General features: G+C 42.2%; 2 protein-coding genes across 7 annotated transcripts in view; both read left to right on the top strand.

Annotated features, from left to right (window-relative positions):
- The window catches only part of sash1a (SAM and SH3 domain containing 1a), a 136,710-nt gene extending 122,508 nt beyond the window's left edge, over positions 1-14,202 (top strand). For 5 of the 6 annotated variants that reach the window (XM_026340901.1, XM_026340899.1, XM_026340904.1 and 2 more), the window contains 10 exons: positions 135-209; positions 453-596; positions 1,784-1,916; positions 2,824-2,993; positions 3,097-3,306; positions 4,818-4,968; positions 5,137-5,259; positions 8,464-9,500; positions 11,215-11,346; positions 11,463-14,202. In XM_026340901.1, coding sequence (XP_026196686.1) covers positions 135-209; positions 453-596; positions 1,784-1,916; positions 2,824-2,993; positions 3,097-3,306; positions 4,818-4,968; positions 5,137-5,259; positions 8,464-9,500; positions 11,215-11,346; positions 11,463-11,723 — 2,436 coding nt within the window. In that variant the 3' untranslated portion in view covers positions 11,724-14,202. The remainder of the gene's footprint in view (positions 1-134; positions 210-452; positions 597-1,783; positions 1,917-2,823; positions 2,994-3,096; positions 3,307-4,817; positions 4,969-5,136; positions 5,260-8,463; positions 9,501-11,214; positions 11,347-11,462) is intronic. The other variant, XM_026340900.1, reaches the window with a different exon arrangement.
- Positions 14,203-17,122: 2,920 nt separating this feature from the next.
- The window catches only part of usta (uronyl 2-sulfotransferase a), a 38,175-nt gene continuing 27,725 nt past the window's right edge, over positions 17,123-27,572 (top strand). The window contains exon 1 of the mRNA XM_026340591.1: positions 17,123-17,588. Within this exon, the coding sequence (XP_026196376.1) occupies positions 17,357-17,588 (232 nt within the window). The 5' untranslated portion in view covers positions 17,123-17,356. The remainder of the gene's footprint in view (positions 17,589-27,572) is intronic.

Here is a 27,572-nt window from a genome sequence, read left to right as displayed (position 1 = left end):
GACCACTGCCTGTGTTGTGCCAAGCATGAATCATTGTGAGTTGACCCCCGAAGGGTGTGGATGGGGGAGTTTCTGTAACGTGACCTTGTGAGTGTGACTCATTTGATTGTGTTTTGGCTCCCCCCCCCCTGTAGAGAACGTGCAGCTTCGGAGGCTTTGACCTGTCCAACCGTTCGCTGCATGTGGTCAACACAGGCTCCGAGGCCAATGTAAGTGCTGGCAGTTTGTAAAATTAGAAGAGGCTGTGAGGAGCCTGCGTTGAACTCTGCTGTCACACTAAATCACCGCTTTTCCTTTGTTTTCTCTTGTTTTCGTGATCTCTCTGCACTCCGTCCTCTGTCATCTAATTCGCTCTGATTCGTCCGTCGTGTCTGTGTTTCCATTCTCCCTGGCAACTTCTTCCTCTGTGTAAATCCATTTATCTTACTCTTCCTTCTTTCTTTAAATCCCAGAATAAAGAACAGGAGTCTATGTACAGAGAAGTGGTCAAATCGCCCACGACGTCACGAATCTCACTGGGCAAAAAGGTCAAGTCGGTCAAGGAAACGATGAGGAAACGCATGTCGAAGAAGTACAGCAGCTCCTTGTCTGAGCAGGTTAGACACACACACAAACACACGCACGCATAAATGTGATGTTTGAATGCTGCCCTATTTGTAAAAAGTTAACATAACATTTTGTAGGTGTCCCTTGTCTTGGGGACAATGAGGTCTGCACGAACATAGTCAAAACATAACTTTCATCCAAACGCATTAGTTAACACGTAAACGTTCTCCTCAAAAAAGCCACGCATAATGTGTTTAATCCTTAACACAGCTGTAAAGAAATAAAAGCTCCACATGTTCTGCAAACATTTAGATGGAGGTCTGCAGTGTAAACCACATTTTCTGTCCACAGGCTGTGAGTGGGTGGGAGTATTTGTGTTAGTTACAGAATAAACACAAAGCGCTGCAACACATTTGGATTGGGCTCTTACTGGGCCCAGTGAGTAGGGTGGAGTGTGTGCTTCATGCTGAGCTCATGCAGTGATGCAAGTCTCCCCCAGGCTTGCTCTTAGGAAATGGGGGGGGGGACTGAATGTGTGAGAGTGTGTAATAGCCGTCTTCTGCTCTGGCCTAATTTTTATGAGCACCCGGTGGCTCTGACAGTGGCCTGTCCAGTTTGAAGTCTCCCTGCAGGATGTGTCGGGGTTTAACGTCAACTTCGGCACGGTGGCATGAACACGGTGACACACATATACAGACATGAGTCACGAAGCCATTGGTTGGGACAGAGCAAAGAAAAATTAATTGCCAATCTAACGATGTCTCAATGTCCATTTTATAGACCACATTGCCACCTAGTGGATTAATGAAATAAAACATGCCTATTAGAGACCTGGACAACATTAAAAAGTCCCATTTTATGTGGTATTTTGAATAAAAACTTTCACTTCAGTAGGAATCTCAGTAGACTTTCCACCATTTGAAAACTTTTTATTAATAATTAATTCACATTTGTGCCATAAACTCACATGTCCACCTGTTTTGAACATCAAAACTATGAAACCCCTGTCATGCCTCAACTCCTGTCCCCCTTTGTTTTTTCATATTCTCCACCAATAATTTTCTTCCTTGTTTTTTTTTTGTTTGTTTGTTTCTCCTCATATATCAACCTCTTAACCACACTTTGTCTTCCCTCGTGTCTTTTCAACCCTTAACTGCACAACATTTCCTTTGTGTTTTCTTCCTACGATGTCCTTTCATTGACCATCTGCATCTCGCCTTATGTGTGTCTCTTTCAGTCGAGCCCGGATGGAGCCCCTGGTTCGCCTCAGTCCCCTCAGCCTGACACAGACTCTCTGGAGAAGCCAAAGCTTAAAGCTGGAGGCTCAGTGGAAAGCCTGCGTAGTTCACTCAGCGGACAGAGTTCAATGAGTAAGACAAGTACCATTATTTTAGAAACTGATATCCGGACGGGTACATTTTCATGTAGCATTTATGTAGTAAATGATGCCTTTTTATATTTTTTAACATTATGAATATGAGAAAAATGTATATATATGTATATATATTTTTTACATCCACAAAACATTGTTCACTTCTTTAATTCAAACTACATAAACCAAGTAAAATTGTTGTTCTTTGGTCAGCAAGCAAAGACGGTCTAAATACTTAAACACTAGATGGTGCTCATAACAGTTGCTACTGGCTCATTTAAGAAGACTTAACCTTCATGCTGCTTCTGGCACTGCATCGATACCAATTATGATTCTTGTGGAGTGACGGTCATGAAGAGCAATTCACACTACAGTTCACACCCAGTCCCACCAGCCTGCCCTGTGTGTTGTGGTCACAGGGTTTTAGAGTATGTTTTAATGTCCCAACTCATCTAATCACATCTTCTGATTGCTTCAGTACGGTGTTTCCATCACGCGTTTGTGGTTAAAATACCCTCTGTTGTTCCAAGTTCAAGGTGAATTAACTTGGCTGATCTGCAGTGCTTCAGAGCAACAGAACATGCACACAAACATTTAAGCCAACAGACTAACATACGGCAGTGATTAGATGGGAAGTCTCGCCTCTCCAAGTCCCACATGTCAGCATGACTTCAACAGCCTTCCCTTAGACATACACAGTAAAATTTAGCAAATGCACAATGACCATGTTGCCTGTAGACACAAATAACAGGAAAAAATAGAAAAGGCTGACAAAGACTGAAGCCAACATGAGGTGATGAAACCATGTTTCAAAGGGGATACCTTCTGATATCTGGTGCTTCTCACTTTTCCCTTGCCCCTGGCTTGCATTAATGTTAACACGTGTGTTTTTTTTTTGTCTGCAGGTGGTCAGACAGTGAGCACCACAGACTCATCAGCCAGTAACAGAGAAAGTGTGAAGTCAGAGGACGGTGATGACGAGGAGCCACCTTACAGAGGACCATTCTGTGGACGTGCGCGAGTTCACACCGACTTCACCCCGAGCCCCTACGACACCGACTCCCTCAAACTGAAGGTAAAGCACACTTCAGCACAATTAAAACCTTCTTCTGCTGTTTCTTTTTAACAACCAGGGTTGAAATGTAAAATCCTTTAAACTCTTTCTAATTCACATCTAGCGCGGTGATGTGATTGACATCATCAGTAAGCCACCCATGGGAACATGGATGGGCCTGCTGAACAACAAAGTGGGCACCTTCAAGTTTATCTATGTGGACGTGCTGAATGAAGAAGAGGAGAAACCAAAAAGGCCAGTACGGAGGAGGAGGAAGGGCCGACCACCCAAACCCACCTCCGTGGAGGAGCTGTTGGAGCGCATCAACCTTAAGGTACAATACTGTTACTTCTAATGATGGGATGAAAAAAATATTTCAGCCAACGATTGTGATAACAAATTTGTCGGCAGAGATAAATGTAGTATGGTTAATAAAAGGTTACGCAACCGAGGATGCTTTATCTGATGCATAAATAATAACGCCTGCACTCTCACAGCCACGCCCAACAGAGCTGTGACCACATGCCCTCCTCCTACTCAGGCAGCCAGAAGGTCTCGCTCCCCCATGTAGAGGAAGAGGCCTTGTGGGTTGTCCGCTGTAATTCTGGCCAGTTTATAGATCTAGAGCAATTAATGTTACAGCACAGGCTTCCAAAGCTCTGAGTCTCTGTGTTACAAGTGCATTAGAGCAGCCACATCCAGTTTAGTCACCACCAGAAGCCTGGAGTGGGTGAGTTAGACTAAACACATGTAGAGTTTTCAGTTTGCAGCCACGCTGCATTCTCTGACCAGATAATTTAAATTGCAAATTACATTTAATTTGAATTTAAACTTGAATATGGATTGATTTCAGTTCTCATGCTAGAGACACACAACCGTGGTTCCCGTCTGTAACCATAACGTGTAAATCTCAACACCTTTGGCTGCCAGATTTCCCCGGTTCTCTGATTTCTCTGCCAAATAATCTTTGGATTTTGAAGCCGTTTTATTTTTGGACGTCTCGAAAAGACAGAGGATACTTCGATTGAGAGGACCCAGCTGCTTGTGTTTGTGTTAGTTGGTGGTCCTCTGTTTAGTCCAGCATCATCCAGCGGTAAATGGAAGAGAGACGTGCAGTTTTCCGCTGTGGACACCGCTATAATTGATGGTCTTGACGATGACACGCAGTCTATGTATTCATCCAAAAGAATGTGTGGGTCACACAAACACAGAGCCCAGTAATGTTCAATGTGGAAGCTGTTACGAGTGCTCTGGATGATAGTGTCATCTGACTCACGCAGAGTGTTATCTAAATGTATTATAATTATTATTATTTTAACTCTTTGTGCTATGTTATGTTAGGACAGTGGGGTGAGTAAATGGCTGTGTCTGTGTTTGTTCTGTGTAAATCTCCTAAATGGCTGAAGAGTGCTTCGATGTAATTGCCTCCACCTTCGGTTCCTGGTGTTCCCACACTATGTTTGGCTGGTTTCCCTTTCACGTCCTGTTTCCCATTTTTGGTCAAATTAGAAAAGCTGTGATTGTGGCCACACGCTCCACGCTGCCATATGATTGGTAGCATGTAACGGCATAATGTTGCTAAAGATCCCTTTTATATTTGTTTCAGCAACACAAAGTTTGTGCCATATTCAATTGTGCAGAAAGTTGTACCTGAATTACCTTACCATGATTACATGCCATCTGAAAATCTGAATCACGGTTTAGATTTGGCCCAGCAGCGGTCTCAATGTGAAAAGGAAGTTGTGAGCATACCGCTATGCTTCCACTTAATGTGCTGTATTCGCACAGCACACCTTCAATCTAAAAAGAAACCTCACACTCAGACTTGTCCTTTCTGTCATCCAGGAGCACATGCCCACTTTCCTGTTTAATGGCTACGAGGATCTGGACACCTTCAAGTTGCTGGAAGAAGAAGACTTGGACGAGCTGAACATCAGAGATCCTCAGCACAGAGCTGTACTGCTCACAGCTGTAGAGCTGCTGCAAGAGTACGATAGTAAGTGGGCACATTCACGCCTTTGATAGATACCTGTGATGTCTCTCGAGCTCGCTGGCTGCTTAAACCATAGTATTTTTTCATGAAGACGTTAGATACTACCACTGAAACAGTTCATCCCTTAGGTTGCATTATACCAATGCTATTTTCTGTCTTCTTTACTTTCAGGCAGCAGTGATCCAGAACGCCTGTCGGGCTCCCAGGAGAAGCTGCTGTCTGAGGGCCGGGGCTTGGTCGGAGACTCCCCACGGGACTCCGGGTGCTACGAGAGCAATGAGAACCTGGAGAATGGTAATGATAGCTTTGCTTAGTCTAGTACACCATTACCCAAGCCCCCGCTGAGAACTGACCTAGCTAGGGCCCAGCCTGGGTCCAGCATAGTCCTAGTGCCACAGTCATTCCTTTGTCTTTTTCCTTTCTGGGCTTCCATCTCCGCTCCATCTCTTTAGATGCTTCTGCATTTTAACACCCTGCTCATCCCAGTCATCTGCCAATGACACAGCTCCTGCCTTGCTGCCTTTTCTACACCAAAACCAAAACCTGACCTGAACCCACCGTTGTCACCCTGGTTTGGGTGCTTTAGAGAAAGATCCCCTTATCGTCTTAGATGCTATTATCTTTTCTTAAGCTTTCGCTCCACTTTTCTTCACCACTATTTCCATCCTATAGGCATTCAGTGTCACCAGTGCCAAAGTCCAAATGTAACTGAAAGGGAACCAGCCCCCAGACCACTAAGCCTAGTCCACCCCACATTGCTGGGAACACAGAGGGATAGACTCTTTCCAGTGCACAGAACTGCTCTGATGAGAACTAATTCGCTGCCCAGTCATGGACTCAGGTTTCCAGCTCTCCCACCTGTGGGCTCAAGGCCAATAGAGGAACACCATGAAGATGATTATGGGCTCGTAGAGTATTTCTGTTAAGTGTTTTAATACAGGCAAAGAGCTCGCAGAGTAGCATGTCAACAATGCTTGTTTATTTGCAGAGGTGATCTTATGGCCTGCTGAGGTTTTTTAAAAAATGTACAAGTCGGGTATTATAATCACAGCTGCCATTAGAATATTTTGTTTTCATACATCAAAATGTCACTTTCCTTGTGTTTAAAGTGACTATATTGCACAAACAATCATACAGAATGTGCCTAAAATAAGCTGTGGATGCAAATCTAGTTTTTTTAAATATAGTGCAAAGATTGTAAGAGATCTGATTACAAAGGTTTTTGAAAGTTCTGCTTGTGAGATCTTTTTTGTTTTGTTTTGTTTCTCTCTCTGCTAAAGACTGTATGCTTTCTTCTTCCAAAGCAAAACGTTCTTTTTTTAAGAGCGCCATAACCCTTAAATCACTGCTTTGTCAAAACTTGTCTTCCTTCTTTATCTTTTGGGTTCCAGTGTAACTACTGGATTTCCCCTTTATGTTTGTATGTGACGTTCAAGTTCAACAGTAAAGTGTGCAATCTGCCACAGTGGAGATTAAAGCTGTGGAATAAAAACCACTACATAAAAAAAAAAGGACTCTGGTGCTGCTTGCGTGATTTTTATGTTTTGCCTTTTTTTTCTGTCTGTTTTTTCTTCCACGCCACTAAACACTGCTCAATAACTAGCTGCATAACATGTAGTTCTCTACATTTCTTCTTGCTGATCAGGGTTCCGTGGTGCTTATTAATACTTAAACTCATTAATTCATTAGTATAAACTACCCAAAGGGGAACGTTCTGTTAGAACAGAAATCATACACAGTAATTATGCAAATCTTTAAACCATCAGTCTTGAAAACATTATTCATTGGAAAACAAAAAGGCACCGTAGAGCCCTGAATGCACTGTATGCTCTTTTAATCAACAATCTTTCATCAATATCTGTATCTGATCATTTTTTCTCTGACTAGATGTAGTGATATCACATTCCTGTAATGTACTTATATTTGTTGTTTTTATTTTGTGTTTTATTTATTTATATATATATATATATATATATATATATATTTTTTTTTTTTTTTTTTTTTTTTTTTTTACAGGTCAGTTAAATTAAATGTGGGCAATGATGATGTTCAGAATTTCTGGGATGATGCCAGAAACAATCAGCAACAAAAGGCTTTAGGTTTAATGGCATGATTTATTTATATGAAAAACCCATAAGATGGATATCACACATCTTAAATCATTCTGATATCAAAAATATAAACAGTTTAAACATGTATGAGCCTTTTTTTGTTTGAAATTAGTTAAAACTACATCAGCAATTTAGCTACACCACCAAAGGAAACTAAAAAGAAAATTACCTAAAATCAAATAAGTGCCAATGAAAACTTCTAATGCATTTTATTATTTTACTTAAAGATCTGAGTACTTCTTCCAGCACTGTGGAAGGTGTGTAGGACTACTATATAATACTAATTATAAAGTAAATAAAAAATAAAATTGAGCGTATGCTGTCATGTAGCTCTGTTTTGTCTTAACTGTAGTTCTGTAGTGCTCAGTTCCAAATTGTATTGATTTTAGAAATACTGTATATCTGGCAGACAGATTCTAAAGTATAACTTGATATGGCTGATGTTTCAGTAGAACAATAACATTTGGCCACTAACATATTGGCAGAGGTCACTTTTGCTAATAAATAGGCACACAATCTCAGCCCGTCTTGCATTTTTAATTTTAAAGGGTGTTTCATTGGATAGTCAGCAGACCTCAGTGTTCTCTGATTTCATGTCTGAAAATGGACGTTGTAATTAAAGTAAATATAGTATCTCTTGCAACTGTCAAAGTCGTAAACTTATCATAATTTCTCAAAATGGTCAACACCAATGTCTCTAACTTTTTTTAAACATTTCTGGGAACCGTTGGGATACATTTCACGACATTCCATCTATTGAACTTCTTTCTGTCTTTCCACCGTTTTAACTCTTTGACAAATCACATTATGTGGCACCCATCCATTTCATCCATCCATTGTGTCCTATAAGCCAAGGGATAGATGGTAAGTTGCTTTTGTTCCAGTGTGTTTCTGATGTATTCCATCCTAATATCTTCTTTTAACGACAACAAATCAGACAGTTTGGTCATTAGTTAAAAAGCTTATCTAATCCCAGTGCCAGTTCACCTCTTCTTAACTAGTTCCCTGCTTTTATCTCTATTTTACAGATAAGCTTTATACTGTACACAGGATGTGATACTTGCATGAGGAATGTTGGCTTGGCTTTGGCAGAGTTATTAAAAGTACTTGCTGTGGACGTGTTTTTTAATGATGCAGAGTATTGTGTAATAGGTATAATTTTCCATCATTCACAGCATAAGATTTCTCTGCTTTTGGCAAGAACTGCAACCAATACAAGAAACAAAGTATGGTGATAAAAGGCAGCCAAGCCAGTAAAGTACTGTATCATACTCCTATGCACCCGATTAATATGAAACAGATGCATTGCTTTAGCAAGCTGAAGAGGGAAGAGTCTGTTTTCCGGAAATGTGGATACACTGTGTAAGGATTTGTTTTTATTTTGCAGGTAAGAGCAAGAAAGCTTCCCGTTCCAGCCGTTCTTCAGCAGGCCTTCAGTCTCCAGACTACCCCACCCTGCCGATGACTCTTTCAACAGAGGCTCTGCAACAGAACAGCAAGAACCAGCGCACAAAGTTCCCAAGAAGCTTCTTCATCAAACCCTCCCTGAAGGGATTTAACCTGTTGGGGCTGCGCAAAGCCCAAAGACAGTCTCCCATTCCTGCCAGCCGCAGCTGTGAGGACCTGGACGGACCCCCACAACCTGCTGGACCCTGGAAACGTTCCCACTCTCTGGGAGATCTGCACTTGGACCAGACATATGAGCAGAAAAAAGATATGGGTGTTGAGCTTAAACCCACCAAGGAAGGACCCAAATCAGGCAACAGTAGCCCCACCAAGGTCTATAGAGATGCGGGTTCCCCATGCCAAAATGGGACTCAACCCGTCAGTCCTAAAGGAAGAGGTGAGAGACCGCCCATACCCTCACAGCTGCCTCTCGGACCCCATAGTCACACACACCAGTCCCCCAATTATCCAGAGCTCCTCTCAAGTCCTAGTCCAAGCCCCCCTGAATCTAGTGGGGAGAGGGTAATCCGGACTCACCCCAAAAAGCCTCCAGTCCCTCCACCTGTTCCTGCTAAAAAGTCTAGGGAAAGACTGGCGAATGGCCTACGCCACCCTCCTCTCTCCTTGCCCTCCTCTCCATCTCCCACTCCCTCCCCTACCCACTCCCTTACCCGTTCTCACCCCAGTAGCCCCATAATCCGAAGCAACAGCAGCAGCAGCCCCGGTGCCCCTGCCCTGCCTGCCAAGAGTCCAAACACCCACACCAGCCCTTGTGCCACCTCATCAGCCTCATCGATGGGCGAGGAGTCTGGCACTCCACCAGCAGTGCAGCCTCCGTGGCTTTCAGATCTGGGGGGCAAGGTGGCTGTTACGAGAAAAGCTTCGCAATCCAAGATGAGTTCCGACCTGCTCACTTTGCTGGAACAACGACTGGAGGCTGAGAGAATTGATCTAACAGAGGAACCCTATTCAGACAAGGTTAGACTAAAACATTCATCTAAAACTTGAAGCAATTTGATTTCATTTGAATACATACACTGAATATACACCCCAAGGTGTAGAGATGAGGTGAGAAACTCTTTTGAAAAAAAGATATCTTAGCTTGCATAAAAAACATTTCCAAGTATTTTCCATGTCCAATGTGAAAATGGAGACACCTCTGGGCTATACTTGTCTGGCGTCAGACTCTTTTGGTTTAGCACTGTAACATGCCTAACTTAACTCAGTCATAATTCGACTGCAGTTTGGATCCAAAATGCTCTGTGTTCAGTCCAAAGACATGAGTGGATGGCTTCAGAACGTATTCAGTTTAAAAATAGACACTAATACAGTCTAAAGTTTCTGTGTGCGTCAGATGCCTTTTTGTGTGCAGCAGCATTTATTTGTAAGGGAGGGTGTGTGTGCATGTGTGTATCCACAATAATAAATACACTGCCTTGAACTGAGGGGGAAAGACTGTGGGTTGAGTCTCACTATGATGCGGTTGAGACTGTTAAGTTTATGAGCTGAATTGTACTGAAGGCAGACTGGGTTATAAAACTCTCTGCCACTCGCCAGACCCCAGGCTGGGGCCCCTTTAACACGGAGGAGCCCCTGGCATTGGCAGAAAAACAACACACACATAGACATAAGGAGATGAGGTGAGAAATAGTGCATTAGACCACAGCACAGCTCTGCTGGATTGCTATTAGTCAGAAGTGCATTGGCAGAGACATGAGAGGCACACAGCTGCAGTAGTAGCAACAAGTAGGGTGAGAAACTCCACGAGCAAGAAAGAGGTTAAAACCATGGAATTAATGAAAATTTAAAAATAGTTTAATTTACGTCAAGTACAGAAGATTGGCATTGAATGGCTGGTTTGAACTTCTTAACATATTTGCAGAAAGGTCTAGTTGAAACAGTATCATTAAAACAGTATTATTGTGATAAAGGTACCAAATATCTGTATCATTCGCGATGGATGGGTATTATGAAATTTCAATATCCAGGTTTAGGAATAAGAGGAAAGACTAAGACTTTAAGAAAAACTTTGATCATATTATTGTGAAACTCTCCCCTCACTGGAGGGATCAGTTCTCCATCCACTCACCCTTTCATTCTCGAAAGATCTCCGGTCGAGTTTTGGCCAACCAAAACCAGACCTTGCTGGAAACCTGCCATCACTCTGTGTCGACAAAGACTTTGAGAACGAGCAAAAGTTCAGCATAGTTCTTCTACCCCGCTTCATTTTTTACATTACTCTTTTTTCCTCCCTTTCTAATCTTAATAATTTCTTACTCCTGTTCATGAAAAACAAGATTAAAGAGGTGTTAGTAGCAGAATTGCATAACATATAGTGTACTAACAGTGATAGTACAATAATAATTAGAGTGTGTGTATGTGTTTTCAGTATAAGAGGCAGAACAAATCATAGAACACGCCTGAACACGTTCTCTACTTTAGTGTGTAATTTGACACCATTAGTCTGTTTTAGCAATTAAGGAACGACCTGATCTCAGACTCCATAATTACTGTAACAAGCACAATGAGCAAGTACAAAGTCAAAATGCTCCTTTATCACACACCACTTCATGCTGCTCTTAAGTCTCTCGCTGGTGCATTGAAATCTCTTCTTTAAAACATGTGATCAACTGTTTCCCTCTTTCAGTATCACTATCCTCAAATGCCTCTTTCTACTTTTTTCCTTCCCCAGCATGGCCGGTGTGGGATCCCCCAGCCACTGGTGCAGCGCTACTCTGAGGACTTGGAGCAGCCTGTGAAGGATGTGGCCACGACTATGGACCAGCTCCGAGTCAAAGAGCTCCGTAAACAACACCGCATGGCTGTAAGGCAATAACACAGATTTTCCCAAGTGCTTTGTATGAATGGAGAGTATTTTAGAGTCTTAGACATGTGTAGGCATGTGTAATTCATTCTTTATTATCCAATTGTGTCACCCAGATCCCCTCTGGAGGTTTGACAGAGATGTGCCGGAAGCCTCTGCCCTCAGGTCACATCAGCACAGTCTCTGATTGGCTCACCTCCATTGGCCTGCCCATGTACGCCACATCCCTGGCAGCGGCTGGAATCGACACGCTGAGCCGCGTGGCCTTCTTGACAGAGAGCAGTGTTTGGGAAGCCGGGGTGCGGGATGAAAGACATGCCCGCCGGCTGGTCAGTGAGGCGCGACTGCTCGGCGCACACAGGGAGGTGCAGTCCTAATCGCGTTGGCGGAGTCGGGTTGGATAACAGGTATCAGCGTACTGGTCAGCACTGTCTCATTTAAACACGGTCATTAGGTGGCCGAAGACAAATTGGCCACAGGACTGAACAACTACGCAGGTGACCACAGCACTACAGTACTTCCTGTCTCGCGCAGGTCAAGACTTAAAACAAGCCACCCTGCTCTCGGATTTTGGATCGTTATCATTCTGTCTTTTTCTCAAATGTTTACGACATTGAGGAGTTTCTCCTAACAGCCAAGACAAGATATCAGATGCCTTTTAAAAAAATAAAAATACTGTAGACTCACTCGGTGGGATGCTTCCGTTCTGAAGGCACCCACAAAGTCTTAAAATAATGACCTGGATCTGCCTATAAGGAAGATAGCACAGTCTTTTTTAGGATGAATGTTTTTTAATACAGAAAGAGGTTTATTTCCTGCATATTTCATACGCGTTTCATCTTCATCTCTTGCGGCAAGGCAACATTATCCGAGGGCCACGTAAAGAAGAAGATTGGCCAAAGCGATTTCCTTCACATTCAGCATTTCACTCCCACTAACAGGTTCATAATGATGATGGCAGACTTCTCGCAGTGTCTGGACTGTTAATCAGCTAAAAACAACCAGCGAACGGTCAATAGCTGGTGGTTTTGAGAGAGAGCTCGTTTTTGTATTATGTTTCTGTATTATAGCATAATGCATATCTTAATTTGTAAAAGATCTCTGTTGAAATCTGTGTTTGCATTATGAATTTTGCAGCCTTATCTTGGATCCGGCGCTCGGTCATTTCTACGCTCAATCAGTTGACATTACACCTTTTATATTTCATATTATACTGTCTGTCCTATGACACTGCGTAACTTGGATGCACACCCTGCTCCAACATGAACTCGAGTCTTTGGGAAAGCTCTGTTTTACTGCACCTTTATCTCAATCAGCTTTCATAGCAACAATACATTCCCCGTGTATCCAAGGACATTTTAAGTTGCCTTATGATTATTAATTCAAGGAAATAGGACACATGGTTTTGACTTTACGATGACTGAGACCGAACTCTTCTGAAGTTACAAGCCTTTAGTTCTAAAAGTGTTCATTTATAAGAGGTAATTGACAGAGTTTTATCAACATATGTACATCACCATTCACATGAATGTGGACCACTGGACATGCTTCCGAAAGGATTATGGTTTGTATGGTTTCTTGAGGAAGCCCAGGTGATAAACCTATAAAACCATGCTGAACACTCCTTCACCCTTTTCAACTCCTTCACTGTACATGTTCCCTGCTGAGAGCTGTGGACAGGGAGGGAGGGGAATAATAAACTGTTCCAAAGACGCAGCAGACATCTGGGCTGTCACGTGGAATTTATTGGACTCTCCTCTCTATGTTTTAGTTACAGCACTGAGTATTGAATAGATGAATAATAAGCTGTTTGGATTATCCATTGATGGTGCAGGTCTTAAATTCTTCATCCGACTTCTGCCAAATTTATTAAAGGTGGAAGGTGAGAAGGGAGATATCAGGTGAAAAGTGACCTTTAAGGTCAGCAATAGATTCAAACACTAAATAGTCTTGGAAATCGGGGGAACACAGAGATGGATTCACCTTTTAAAAAATCCTTCAGCCAAAACTGAGCTGAAAACAACCAGAAACGTTCTTGTTTGTGTTTTTTCTCCTGGTTTTCTAACAATAAGGCAAAAGTGAACTCATTCCATTGATTTCATGTTTCAAATTTGACCATAGTCAAATGCAGTGGGCACTTGATAGAAGTTTGATGCCTTTTTGTCTCTCCAATCAAAGTGGTGCTCTGGGAAAGTGAGTGTAGGGGTCATTGTTAAAAAAAAAAAAAAAAGGAAAAGGCCCAAGGTGTGTTTTGTAAAGAATGAAAACGCTGACACTGTAAATGCACTTTAAAGGGTAAATTTAGCTCTTTTATAGGCAAAATTGACTACATTTTGTTCACAGGTCCATAAATGGACATTTGTTGTCAGGTATTGTAAAGGCTTTCAGTGGGTTATGCTGGTATTTTCATTTAGTATTGAGTTCCCAAGGCCAACTTTAATAACCATTCATGAGTTAACCTCTTCCAGTTACACAATTTAATTTTCTTTTTTTTTTTTTTTGTGCAGTCTTAAAAAAAATAATTCTTAATTACATATATGAAATGCTTGGCAGAAGTTGCACATTCTGTATATGTAATTAATATTTAAATAACTTATTTTTGCTTTTTTTTTTCATATCAACTGTAATTAGCTGTACTATATGAATAGCAATACCTTCCTGCATAATGCATATTGCTTTAGCCAGTGAGGAACTACAGTATGTATTGTAAGATATGTGTACAAATTATTTTATTTGGTTTTCATCTACCTAATGATTGTCCATACATATTTGCTTGTGTATTGAACAGCAAAAGTAATGTCCATAACTATTTGTCATTCTGAAATATAATAAAAACTGTTTCTTGCCATACATGAACTTTCGGATTGTCACTCATACGCGCGCGCACACACACAGAAAATAATGACAAATTGTGGCGTGGCGTCCTGGGTTATTGTGGTTTACTGACATTGCCCATTGGTATGTTAATTATATTTTAGAATTAAAAATGAAAAAAAGCATATATACACTCAGAGGGAATAATAACACTGGACTTCATTTGATTAAAATCTGCCTTTCAAACATGTAATTAGTTTATTCTTAGATGTAGGATATGGACAGAAGCTAATATTCGGTGGTTTGGTCAACAGGGTGATAGGATAGAACAACAGGATAGAAACTCTCTGACCTTTTTGAAAAGTGTACAATAGAGTGCAGCATCTGTAACTAACAGCTCCTGTGCTTTCTGTCAAAAGTTCTGTTGGTTTAGAACTCTGAAACCAAGGAGCTGAAAAATCTGTCTGGCTCCTATTACCTCCTTTAGAAAACTACAGTATACAAAGTGTAATGTGCTGTGGACCCAGACATTAAGTTCGACTAGCTGTCGGGCTCTGGTTGTCATCAATGAAAGCATGCAGCGCTTTTCTAACTTTGTCATGTCAAACAGAGACATATGTACGTATGTATAGTCACATTAGAAAATAATGTAGATAAGCTTTATAGTTCTTTCAACACAGTTACATTTATGCTTTTGCAGCACATTACTACATATGATGACCTGAAATTATGCTCCTCAGGAGTTTTGGTGAGATACAAAGCTGTTTGATTTAAAGCATGAAGAGCTAAAAAGACGATTTAGGAGGATATTTAAATTTTGAGTTGTTTATACAAATGGCTAGATAATAATAGATAAGACACTCGCCCTGGATAATTACTGCATGGATGATTATGTTTCAGTTGGCAACAAGTTATTTGACCCTAACTGTAGTGAGTAGCTTCTCATTTCTTAAACAACCATGTCTGAAGACACATCCTGTGGTAGGAGAAAAGATATTATTCTCTTTCAGGGTCAGGGTCAAATTATTGACATCAAGTAAAGAAAACATCTGAGGAGATTGATGAAGCTACTAAAACTGCCCAATGGAAGAAGGTCATGTGGTTTGATGAGTCAAGATTTACCCTGTTCCAGTGTGATGGCGTATCAGGTAAAAGAGTGGTTCAAGGTGCACGATACATCATTTTCACACGTGGATTGGCAACCACAGAGTCCAGACCTTAACCCCTAATGTGTGTCTGGATAGGTTAAGCATGACCTCCTTACACTTTTACCTTGTGTCTCACTTGTATGTAGCTTTGGATAAAAGCATCTGCCAAATGTTTTTTTTTTTTGATTGAAGAAGACTTTGCGCAGCGGTCCGACTCTCCCAGCATCAACACAAGATCTTGGCAAAAAATAAATGCAACTCTGGGTGGGACTGAAGTTTGTGACATTGCAGAAACGTATTGAAACGACGCCACAGTGAATGTGTGCAGTAATTAAAGCTAAAGGCAGTCCAACAAAATATGAGACTTTTTTTTGGACGGGCAGGCATTGTTTACACAGTAATAATAATAATAGATAAGGGAAACATTACACAGAGCATTTTAAGTATATAGACTTTAATGGTTTTATTGATTCTTATAGAGAAATTCAGTTTTCTCCTGTCCCCTTTATGGAGGTGGGAAGCCACTTAAGTAGAACCTTTAAAAGTTTATGGTGCAACTCAGGTCTGACTCCTAAAGTTTACTTTAGTATTGAAAGGCAAATCCAAATGTGTGAATTTGTAGGCTACCTCCCGGGAATAATTCCACTGCACTCACTATTGATTCTTATTTTGTTAGGGTAAACTCATTTAAAGGTCCTCTTAATCTTAAGTGGATGACCTTTAATACGGACCCAATGGGCCTTGTTCTAATGTGCAATAGTTTGGTCATAATGAGTCTCTCAGTCTCCTACTGCTCTTCTAGTAATGTCTAACACTTCCCACATCTGGGTGGACACAATGTTTTCTGACTCTGTGGAAACTGGTAAACTGCCTCAGATTACTAACTAGTACACAGACATATCCTGAGGCACTGAATCACTGATTTAACCATTAAACCTGCATCCACACTTCTAAATCTATTACATTTTAAGTGCTGGCTCAGTTTTTCTGTATGTGCGGAGTTTGTTTCTTTCAGGTGGCACGAATATGTGGGACTTTGTTGAATCTGTTATCGTTAAAAAGGCATCAGAAACGATTTGGTTTAAACTGAAGCTAGATTTCTGTATGGAGGACTGGGCTGGAAGGGCCATAAACCTATAATACATCCACCGTTTTTTGTGCTTAGCTTGCAAAATGCAGCACTGTGCTATTTACAATCAATTTACCTGTGAAAAAGACAAGTCGATGGGCCCTCAACAGAACCATTGATCCTCTTTACTACCGTTGGTCTTCGAAGCCAAATAGTTTTTTCTCACTCCCTAGACTGCCATAGCTGTCGCCAGTGAAAGTACATCAGCGTCTTTGCGAGGTAGTTTCTGTGTTGAATGACTGTTGTTGCCACTTAAGTGCAGGTATAGTGTAATGGCTGGGTTCTGGCCTTGCTGTGGAAAGATATATGGCTAGGTGCAAGGTCCTTAAAGCTCGCCTGAGGGGTAAGAGAAAGTTAAAAACACACACACACACACAAGTGAATCAACTCATCCCACCTGCACTTTGTCAACACCTGACATCCACACTCCCTAAACTGTGTGTCTTAAAGCAAGAACACGTAACAAGTGTTTCTATTAAGTTTTTATGTGTTTTAATGCCATCTAATTATTAATACACTATAATAAAGCCATATTATAGTGGTTCAATAGGCGCTACTCTCTTCTTCACCGCTGGGTGGCGCTGTTTTACGAGCAGCAACTGTCAGAGGTGGAAGTTTTTCCTCTTTCCACGTTCAGTAATCTGACACCCAAAAAAAAAAGAGTGAGAAGAAGGATGGACCCTTAACTGGAAGGACGGAAGGAAGGAACAGTCATCCAACGAGTGCAAGCGTGCGGGATCGAGCTGAAGTGAAACGCTGTGCGCAAAAAAGAAAAAACACACAACTAACCCGCAGCGGAGGAGAGCCGAGTGCCTGCGCGTCCCCAAAGGTACCGTCCGCCTCAAATGATCTCAAAAGCCTGAACTTTCACTTCCCACGGGCGGATGGGTGACTTTCCACGGCGCTTTGTGAGGAGGAGATGATGAAGAATTTTAGCAGCAGTCCCCTTCACAACAACCAGATCCCCAATCAGAGTGGCAGAGAGCGCAACAACAAGAAGTACAGCTTGCTCCTGACTTTACCGTGGCGATTCTCTCTGCGAGGTTATGGTTTCTGCATGGCCGCGCTGTTCCTCTTCTGCTTCGGCTCCCTGTTTTACCAGCTGAACGGAGGACCCCCTAAAATCCTGTTGGACATCCGGCAGTATCTCGGTAAGGACTTTGGATTTTCCTCCTCTGGCTGAAGCGCGTCAGATTCTTTTAGGTTTGAGGTTTCACTGCAGGTCTGGACGCACTTGATCACTTTGATGGGGGCATGTACCGTGAAGAAATGTTTATTGAAAACAGGAGAGGGGGGGTAAGAGTAGCGGCTCTTATTCAGTGCTAGGACCCATTCACCCCAGATGAGTCTAATCGATGCCTCATGTTCGTTGATCTCTGCACTATAATCTGCTCTATGTGAAGTTGCTGCAGACTGATGTTACATACTACTATGGGTTGTTAGTGGCATGTGCATGTGCCCAACTGGCTCATTTCATTAACTCTATTACCCTGATGTCAGAAAGTTCCCCCCTCGATGTTAAAATGTACGTTTTCAGAGCCAAACCAGAGGAATGCGCCCTCCTTTGAATATATCGGTTGCGACGTGTCGGAGCACGATTGAGATTTATTATGGTAACAAGACCTTGGCAACTGTTGATGCTGATACAGTACGCGCACGGTGACTGACAGCTCGTCGTCTACAGCCAGCTGGTGCGCCTTCAGCCACACAGCGCGCATTACGCGCAGCGGGCACCAGTGGAACATGGAGTGATGGTGTCCTCAGATGCAGGGTGCCATCAGCAAGGCTAGTTCTGCTTCAAATTAACCGCTAGAAAAGTGAGAGTCGATGTGTTGAAACGAGGCTGTGTTCCCACCTATTTCTCACAGGGCTTGATTCCTTTATGGCTTGATAAACATCTTAAACAGAATGGGAGTCAGTCAGCAAGTCAGCCACTAATCCCAGGGGTCAAATCGGTTTCCGACAGACACACCTAAACACACGCATGCACACACACACACACACACACACACACACACACACCTACAATACACTCTGCACTATATTGTCAAGAAATCAGTTTAATCTGATTTGTTGCAGGCATGATTGCCTGGGCAGACTGCACACATTCACACTTTCACTCTGAAAGGTTGCAGCATAATGTGATTTAGAAATTTGCAGGATTCAATTCACAAACTGTAATGTATCTTACTTTCTCAGTCTACGTCTGAGAAATGCCCAATACCTCAAACACACACACACACACACACACACACACACACACACAGTATGCTTGACAAACACACCAGCAAACATACCCACAGTTTAAAACCACAGGCTCAGACAAATATATCACTTGCACCAGAAGTCAAGCGTGTGTGGACGATGAATGAACGTCTGGATGCACCTGTGCGACGTGATCTTCACTGCAGCTGTTTGCTCCAACACTAAATCTCTAACTCTGTATCAACTTCAGGAGGGGGGTGTGTGACACAACTGCATTGTAGCACGTGCACAGGGATCTGAATGAGTAATGATCTCCATTATCATTATGATGCTGAGGCAAGAAAAGCAAACTTTTGTTTCTAAGGGAGGGTAAAGATGTTGTAAAAAGTGGTAGATTTAAGTCATATTTAAAATATTTTGGACAGTTTTCTGATTCCTCAGCTCTAGTGAAGTCGCAGGACTTTGATACATTTCTGGCAACGTCCTTTCAGTTTGGATGAATACCCTATTCATCCAATCTGGCTTTGTGGTGAATTCTGAAAAGGTTGGATGTTGGCTGGGGAGAAGGGAAGGAGACGATAAAAAGTAGAATGGGCTTCAGATGTGGTCTGCTTATTGTCCTCATTCCGCGTAAACCTGTGGTCCAGAGTAATTGTAGAAGGAGACGGGAGAAAAGGAGAGGAGGTGAAGAGCTTGCTGTGCAGTCGTCTTCTCATTTAGCGGCCCTGCACAGGTCCTTTCATAGAAAGTTTGAATAAGGAAAAAGTTACTTTACTCGGTTTCTCTCTTTTGTCACCTTCACCCCTGTCAATTAAAGTTCTCTGTCACTGTCTCCTCCTCTGTCTTTCTCAGACTCTTCACTCTGAATCTGATTCTGTCGATCAGCAGAACAACTTTCTGGCTGAGTCAGGAACTGGATGCAAACTCTAAAAGGCATCTGCTTAACACACCAGCAGGAATAAATGACAAAATAAAGAGGAAATTCAGCACAGATAATCATTCTAGTGTGTGTGTGTGTGTGTGTTTGTTTGTGTGTGTGCATGATGGGCAGGCCAGCAGCATCTAATGAGCAACCTGTGATTTTTTTATTTTTACCTTAAACTGTTTTGTGTTACTTTTGGCTCCACTGTGCCAAGATGAAGGTGATGATTACTGCGTGGGTAAGTGAATGTGTGTGTCTCTCACTCACACACACCATAGACTGAACAGACCCCGTTTTGTTTGGGCCAGCAGAGAGCTCGGTGTTTGAGCACGTCACTCAACGTATAGCAGCGGTAACTAAAACGGTGTGCAGACCTTTAGGCCTGAATTTACAGCCTGCTTGCCACCGCGCGTCCTACGTCACTCACTCTCTCTCTCTCTCTCTCTCTCTCTCACACTTTTTTTAGGATCTCTTTCCCTCTTAGACTCAAACATACTCATATTCCACCACCCAACGCAGCCGCTTTGCCAAAATAGCTCCATATGAGTGATGTGTCTGTGTAGCAGAGGTGTGTGTGTGTGTGTGTGTGTGTGTGTGCGTGTTCCACTGCATGAATGCACGTGTGATTCTGTAGAAGTGATTCCCCCAGACGTTTGACTTGGCTGAGCAATGTGTCTGTCTGAAATGTGATTAAATTCGTTTTGTTTTAGAAAGGTGGACAGCTCGGTTCGCCCTGTAGCCCACCCTGACTGTTCACAGATCAGAGAGCTAGCTGACAGAAATTCCCTGGGATTAACAGCCCATCGGGAGTCTTTCTTTCTCTTTCTTTTAGGCACAGCTACAACCATCACCTGATTAGAACACAACGTGTAACGGAGGGACAGAAAATATGAAAGGGTTTAGCGAACGCTGGACTTTGCCAGCCATGAATCCCTGTGTTTGGCTCTTACTCTCTCTATTCACATGCGCCACACGCTATTTATCACTGCAGTGACATTTCAAATGCTAGCTGACTCTAAGGTTTGTCGTGATCTCAGGGAGTTTGAATGCACTAACGAGAAAATGGCTTTGGCGGCTCCTTGATATTGCACTCCATCCTCCTGCAGCTCTTTGGAGCCGAGACAGCAAAACAGAGGAGGAGGAGGAGGAGGAGGATGTAGACTTTTCCCCTGTTCTCTCACATCTTCAACTTATTGAGATGAATCTCTCAGGATATGTAGTATCCTAATATCTCACACATGTGCATTGCTGCAATAGACTTTTAAAGACACTGAAGTGCACAGGACTCTGTGTGTAGCTGTGTGTGTCTTATTACAGTTCCCTATCTCCCCATCATAAATACTGAATGAACTCGGTACAACTGTCAGTCTCTCACTAAATAGTGCTTTGCTTCTCAAAAGAACTCTGTAACTGTAAAAACTCTCAAAACACACAAATCTAACTTGCCAGAGACTGGCCGGGCGAAGTGCATGACTTGTAGACGACAGGGCGGTGTTAGGGATTAGACAGGTATGCGTGGACACAGAAGAAGGTTCAGGATTTCTCTCCTCCTTCCAGTTTCTGTCTTATTTGCAGCAATGCTGGTCAGGAAGTGGGCGAAAGCAAATGTTTTAGCGAATTCACATGAAGTTTAGTTTGGCTGCCGTGAGTAGGGCTACCAATAAATTGGACATGCACATAAGAAGGACGAGAGTTGAGACTGAGAGCAGAAGTGAAATGAAAAAGGGGAAGAAGATTACCTGCTATGAGTTGTCCAGGTCCAGGACATTCAGCTCTCTAGCTCAGCGGTGGCCAATCAAACACACCATGCCTCACTCGTGCTGTACATGACAAGCCGCAGTGAGTGCTACCTTCAATGCTCACACATGCTGAATCACTTGAGATATGTGACTCATCAACACTGCTTCCCGACTGTTCCACCAACCTAGTCTGACCTGTTACCCTTACAGTATCTTATTGCATACATCTTTTTAAACATGTCCACACATGGACCTGCCTGCACTAGTGAGGATACTGACAGACATATGCAAAAGAGCTTTGTTGCATGAGCCAGATGCACAAGTGTGATTTTTGGAGCATACTCTCCTCAGTACTTCCTGTTAAAGAACATTAAAAACAAGTTCTTCATTTCATCCAGTCATGACATATTTAGAGGCACTGAGACCTGATCGTAAAGGCAGAGTCCTTCATGGCAGTTTATCAGAGTGCCAAATAAAATGGAAATCAGGACGCTGACGGTCAGGCTGTCACTCAGCATTTTAAAAATGGACGGCTGGGTTGTCAGGTATATGCCAGTCCGACTCTTGGATGAAGTTGGTGATGTGGAAAAACAAACTGCACATTTATTCCATTACTATTCACTATTTGTGCTATTTACTTGTGTTTGAGCAGAGGCGGCAAACCAAAGCACAAACACACATTTGCATTTAATACCAGAGGCTGCTGCCTCACTATAATCTCTTATTTGGATGGTGCAGATGGAATAATATTTTCAATCCATCCAACACCTCCAACTGACAAGACTCATTAAGAGGTGAAGGCCTACTTCCTCCATATTCCCTCCGTCTACTGTATGTTCTTATGGAAGTGTTGAAGAAAGCTAAGCATTACTTCTGACACACCCCAAAACGCCTCCCAACTGGTGTCACATCCAGCCTAAATGCCAAAACAATCAAACGGCTTGTAATTCCCTCTGGGTAGCTAAAGCAAGCAGCCCTCCCTGCTATGTAGCACGCTCCGTTTATTTACCTGCTTTCTACTGTGCACGCCAGCCTGTTAATTGGGTTTAGGGGTCAATAAAAGGATAGTAGCTTTTACTTTTGCTCAGCGTCATACTGCAGCTGCACTGCAGACCACCACTGTTATTGTACACCTCATTTGAGTCATCTGTAGCTTTTTGTTTGCTGTTCATGTTGGGGGATGTTGCAGGGAACAGTAAGGCAAAATCATGTTGAGCATGGATTAATAAAGTTCTTTGAAACTTGATTCTTGGATTCAAACAATTTAGTGTTTAATGAACGCGTACTGTAAATTGATTAGGATATTTATCCTGTGATTAGTTGTGGTGAATAGTGGTCTTCTGCGTGCATTATTTTCTGCTTTATTCCAATATGAAAGTATTTGAAAAATAGCTTCATGTTGACCCTGTGATTACATAATAGAAGCAATTAGCATTATCATGCCTGAGAGGCTGCTATTGCCCTCTCCAGAGAGACAGGCCAATACTAAAACAACACAGGACAATTATCCTCTATTAGCGCATTTATTTTCACCACACAAAACGAGAGGCGCTCGATGGAAAAAAAAAAAATTAACGACGTGCCAGCGCCGCTAGACTGCAACTGCTGCTCGAGGCTTTCTGAGCAATGATGGTTATAAACTAAGAGAAATCCCAGATACATTTGCGGCCAATGGTTTGTTACACGGCTTGGTGCTTTGCTACTGTATGTACACACTGCTTTTGACAAATGACTGATCAAATTAAGACAAAATTAAAAGCAAAGCCAGAACTTTTTGGAACCGTTTCAGTGTACATCCCAAAAACGACACAAGATTTCCTCAGTCCCACTTTATGATGTAAATGTGTGGTATGTTCCACACAGCCCTGCACTTGAGTCTATTTATTCCAGCCTTTTGTTTTGCATGTAGCCAAGAATACATTATATCGGCTCAGAGTGGGCTTGTTTTTAGGAACTGTGTGCAGTGCTGTTGCCAAGACACTGATGATGGTGCCGGTTGTGATGACTTTTATGTGTTCGCCTGTGATAGTGCACGAACGGGTGGGTGGCTCGGGGCACCACAGCCACTGGGTTGTACCCTGGCTGATGGTTGTATGAAGGCAAATATGCCTATCCCATAATTTAAAAAGATCAGAGCCAGGATAAATAGAGACCCGGTGACAAAATTAGGTGTTTGTTTACATCATGTAAACTTCTCTACTTTAATCACCTCTAATCTTTCATTTCCTTTAGTGACAGAAATAGAAACACAATAATTGCATTCTGCTATTTGAGTGATGATTTTTTTTCTTATGCTTTGCCCTCATAATATCTCAGTGCCCTGGTGTTAGCCTCTTTTTGAAGTTTCTTTGTTAACTTTGGCAATTTGTGAACTCCGAATTCCTCTGTGTATTGCAACAGATCACTCAACATGTTGGGTGCTTGTTCCTGTTCGACCGGCCACTTGTACACTCGTCATCAATTACCAGGTTGGTGTGGCCACTGAAGTCAAGCGATTATTTTCCAATTTGATTTAAAATCTAGATTGAAACTGTTCCCTCTGAGACCAGAGCCAACGCAGCCTGAAGCCGGGTAATTGGTTGTTATGGGACTTGTCAAGAAGAAACATGTTGCCTGGTGGCCGGCGACATACCTTGTTCAAGGAACTCTGCCTATCTTTACTCCGAGTGAGTCTACCACACCTCGGTCTGCTAGCCTCCTTTCTTGGCAATGAAAAAATATATTGGTTGAAAATAGCAGCCTTAAATATACGGCAGGGCAGATAGAGCAGCAAAGCCCTGCCCATGTTGTTAAAACCACTATGTGCTAGTTTGGGGAAATGCATTGCCTTGCAGCTTTATATAGCCTATGCTCTTTTTAGGTTCAGTTGAGTTGAATGAGAAATCCAGTTTTCTGCTGTTTTCTAGAATGAGAGGGCATTAGCGAATGTAATTTTTAACAGTTTATCAAAGCTCTATTGCTAATAGATGACTTTAAAAATGTTCCAGTGACAAAACGTTAAATCACAAAAACACTTCTCGATGCTTTAGTTGCAGGAATCACTTGAACAGATTGCACAGATAGTCCCAGCAGGTGTTGGGGGTTTTCTTTTTTTAGATACCATGACTGATGCCTGAGGGCAGTGCCAGGTGTGTCTTTTTCAAAGCTGTCAGATGTCACTTTTTGGTTATATGATACCAAAACACAATGCCTCATTTTTTTCCCTATAACCTCGACCTTCATCACTATGCAGGTCTTCTATCTGTTTAAGCTGCTGTTTACTGTTATAAAGGATCTATTTGTCACTAATGAAGAAATGACACTTTACAGTCCATTTCAGTTCATTTCACTGAAATTTTCTCTCCTCTGTTGGGTCATAGCCGTTCTCTGTTCACAGTCCAACTTTAGATATTTTACAGGAAATACAAAATCTTCACACAAGCTAGAAAGAATGAGAAGAATTTGTTTTTGTTTAGAGCTTTTTTACAGCACCGCTCCACATATCTGAAGGCCAAGCTAAATAAAGAGGACAACCAGGACGATGTCTAGTAGCCCCCTTTCGCCCCACATCCAATCAAAGTTCTGTGTTACAGGGATTCGTCACTCAGGAAGTCATAACTCTGTAACACACACAGCACCCTGAGGTTGACAGGTATACCTAAAAGTGATCATCAAAGGTTTGAAACTCTTTAGGGGGGATACAGCCAATTTAAAGTGATTATGATCTATTTTGGGCAAAGAGAGAAAACTTCCATATCTTCATACCAGTTTCAGCAGTTCCTCTTTCTGTGCTACTGGCAGCAGGTAGAATTCAATAGTAACTGTCCTTAAAGAATAACTACATTTCATTACACTAGAGGTTCTTGGGCTGAGGCAGATTAATGTACGGTTATGGCAAAAGGAGCGGGTGTACGCTCTGAAGATGGCCTGAAAAGCATTTTTGAAATGTTCAGAAGGAATGTGGTTGTGTCCTGCGGAAAGCAAACCTCCCATCAGCCAAATCTCACGCCTCTGTCTCAAAATGTGCTCCTCTGAAACCCACCTTTGTAAACTTCCTCGTAGCCTCCCTCTTCTCTTACGCGCCTCTTTTAACACTTGACTCAAAAATGTGTGAGTGCAAAATGTGACTGACATTGCATCAGAAAGGGAGCTGCAATGCTAGAATTCACATCCCGCCATCACCTGTCACACTTATAAACTCCTCGATATCTAAATTGAATTGTCGTCGTGTTTACCCTCCAAACAACAGATCCTTCAGCTGCTAAAGCCACAGCTGCGATGAACTGTAGTGCTAAGCTGCGAGTGTAACCCTGTACAAATGTTCTGGTCTGCTGGAGAAACCACATTTTCCAGATGTTTTGAAGAGACATCTTGAGTGAAAGGAACAGAGTCCAAAGTTAACAAAGTCTTTATCCAGACACATAAATAAGACACACAAGTGCCCAGCTCCCAAGAAGTTTTTAGTCTTTTTTTTTCTGTCCAGTCAAGACAGAGGTTGGCTCCCGTTTCTCTGCAGAGTCGTGTTAGTGCTGGTGGAAGGTGCTGGGTTTGCATTAGATTAATGTGTGCATGTTTGAAATAGAGAGTTTCACTTCATTTACTTTGCAACCAACCCAAAAGGTTTAGGAACGTTACCTACGATACTAATAGTAGTCTAGTAGTTCATTCAACACAAGGTCAATGGTCATGTTAGAGGTTTGTGTAAAGCCATGGCTTAGTGCTATTTCTTAAACACACACAGTGTTGTTACATCCTTTGAAAAGCCATCCGTTGTCTGGCCTGCTTCACTGGCCCAGGTCCTGCTTGTGTAGTGTTTCCACTGGCCTGGTCCAAAACAACCTTTTCTGCTGCACCAGTCTGGATAGGACTGGACCGAGTTTGAACCAGTTGTCCTGTAAATCCATCCATCCCTCTGCCAAAAGGTGAAAGGCGAGTTCTTTACCTTTCACCCCTTCGCCCTGAGAATCTCCACTCTTTATCTATTTCCCCTCTGCTTCCTCTGTCTCCTGACTCCTGTTTTTCTTTTCTCTGTTGTTCCTTTGCCACTTTTTCTCCCTGTGTTTTCCTGCCATGTACCTCCCCTCATTCTCTGTGTTCTTTAACTCTCCTCCGCCTGTTTCCTCTCCTGAAAGTCTGTGCAAAAAAAAAAAAAAACTTTCTCCCATAAATTCTTTCCTGGACAGCAAACTCCGGGGGAACAGATGCAACCTCTGTGTTGTCATCCGCGCTGTGGTGGCCGTGCATGGCACACGCTCGCACATGCAGAGGCGCCTTTTTTCGGTGCGATGGCTTTTTGGCACTGCCGTTTGTGTCTCTAATCACTACATGCAGTTCCATTACATACCCTACCGCATTATTTAAAGACCGCTGTCTCTCTGAGTTCTCCTGTGTCTTCTTAAACTCATTTGCATACCTATTCATGTGCATGTGCTACAGTTTATGCATGTATGAACTGTGTTGCCATGTCTGACGGATAAAAACGAAGCTTTTCTTTATGTGTGTTCATGAAATTAACTTTATGGAACATGTAACATTAAATATAATCTACATAGAAAGTTATTATACACAGATGAAGGCAGTATCAAGAGACTGGCTACAGAATCTGAAACCATCACCATCCATGTCTTGTCCATAGAGCCGACACCAATTTGAGGAACTTTTCTCTCCTTCTCGTATGTTTTCCAACAAGTTGTTTTGTGTTGTCTCTCTAGCATGTAGCTCAGTGTTGTCTATAATTATCCCTTCTGTTCTAATGAGGTGTTTCTGAACTGCCGAAGTGAACCGCTGAATACTAGCTAGTGTAGAATGGCCCACATTGCCAAATTAAAGGGAGTCACAGTCTTCAAGGCCACGCTTATCTGGAGCCCGCACTTGTAGACAGCACCCCAGTGCACTTTGGTGAGTAGTAGAAATACAAAACACACACACAAAAAAATCTGGATCAAGTATATTTTGTTTATTTCTGGTGCTCTGATACACCATGTTGATATACCTAGTGTTTCCTGTGCAGCTGATATCATGTCATTGAAGTAGAATTACCACAGTTCAGTAGCAATATGTGGATAAATGAGAATTTGAATCCTTACATTAAAATTTGTATTTCAAAGACATTAACTTTCCCCATTTACCCATTGGTGTAAATATAATTTAGATAATTTGCTCATACAATGTCTGTAACATTTGATCATAGTTCAAATGTAAAAGCTGTAAATATCCCCAGAATTATACAGAAAGGATTTCCACCTCAGCTGTGGTGAACTTCCAGCCTGTTCCAAGCGGCAGTATCCTTG

The sequence above is a fragment of the Anabas testudineus genome, chromosome 24 (genome assembly GCF_900324465.2).
Source record: "Anabas testudineus chromosome 24, fAnaTes1.2, whole genome shotgun sequence".
NCBI lineage: Eukaryota > Metazoa > Chordata > Actinopteri > Anabantiformes > Anabantidae > Anabas > Anabas testudineus.
Note: the sequence above shows the minus strand (reverse complement) of the source record. Positions and strands in the feature narration are given on the sequence as shown.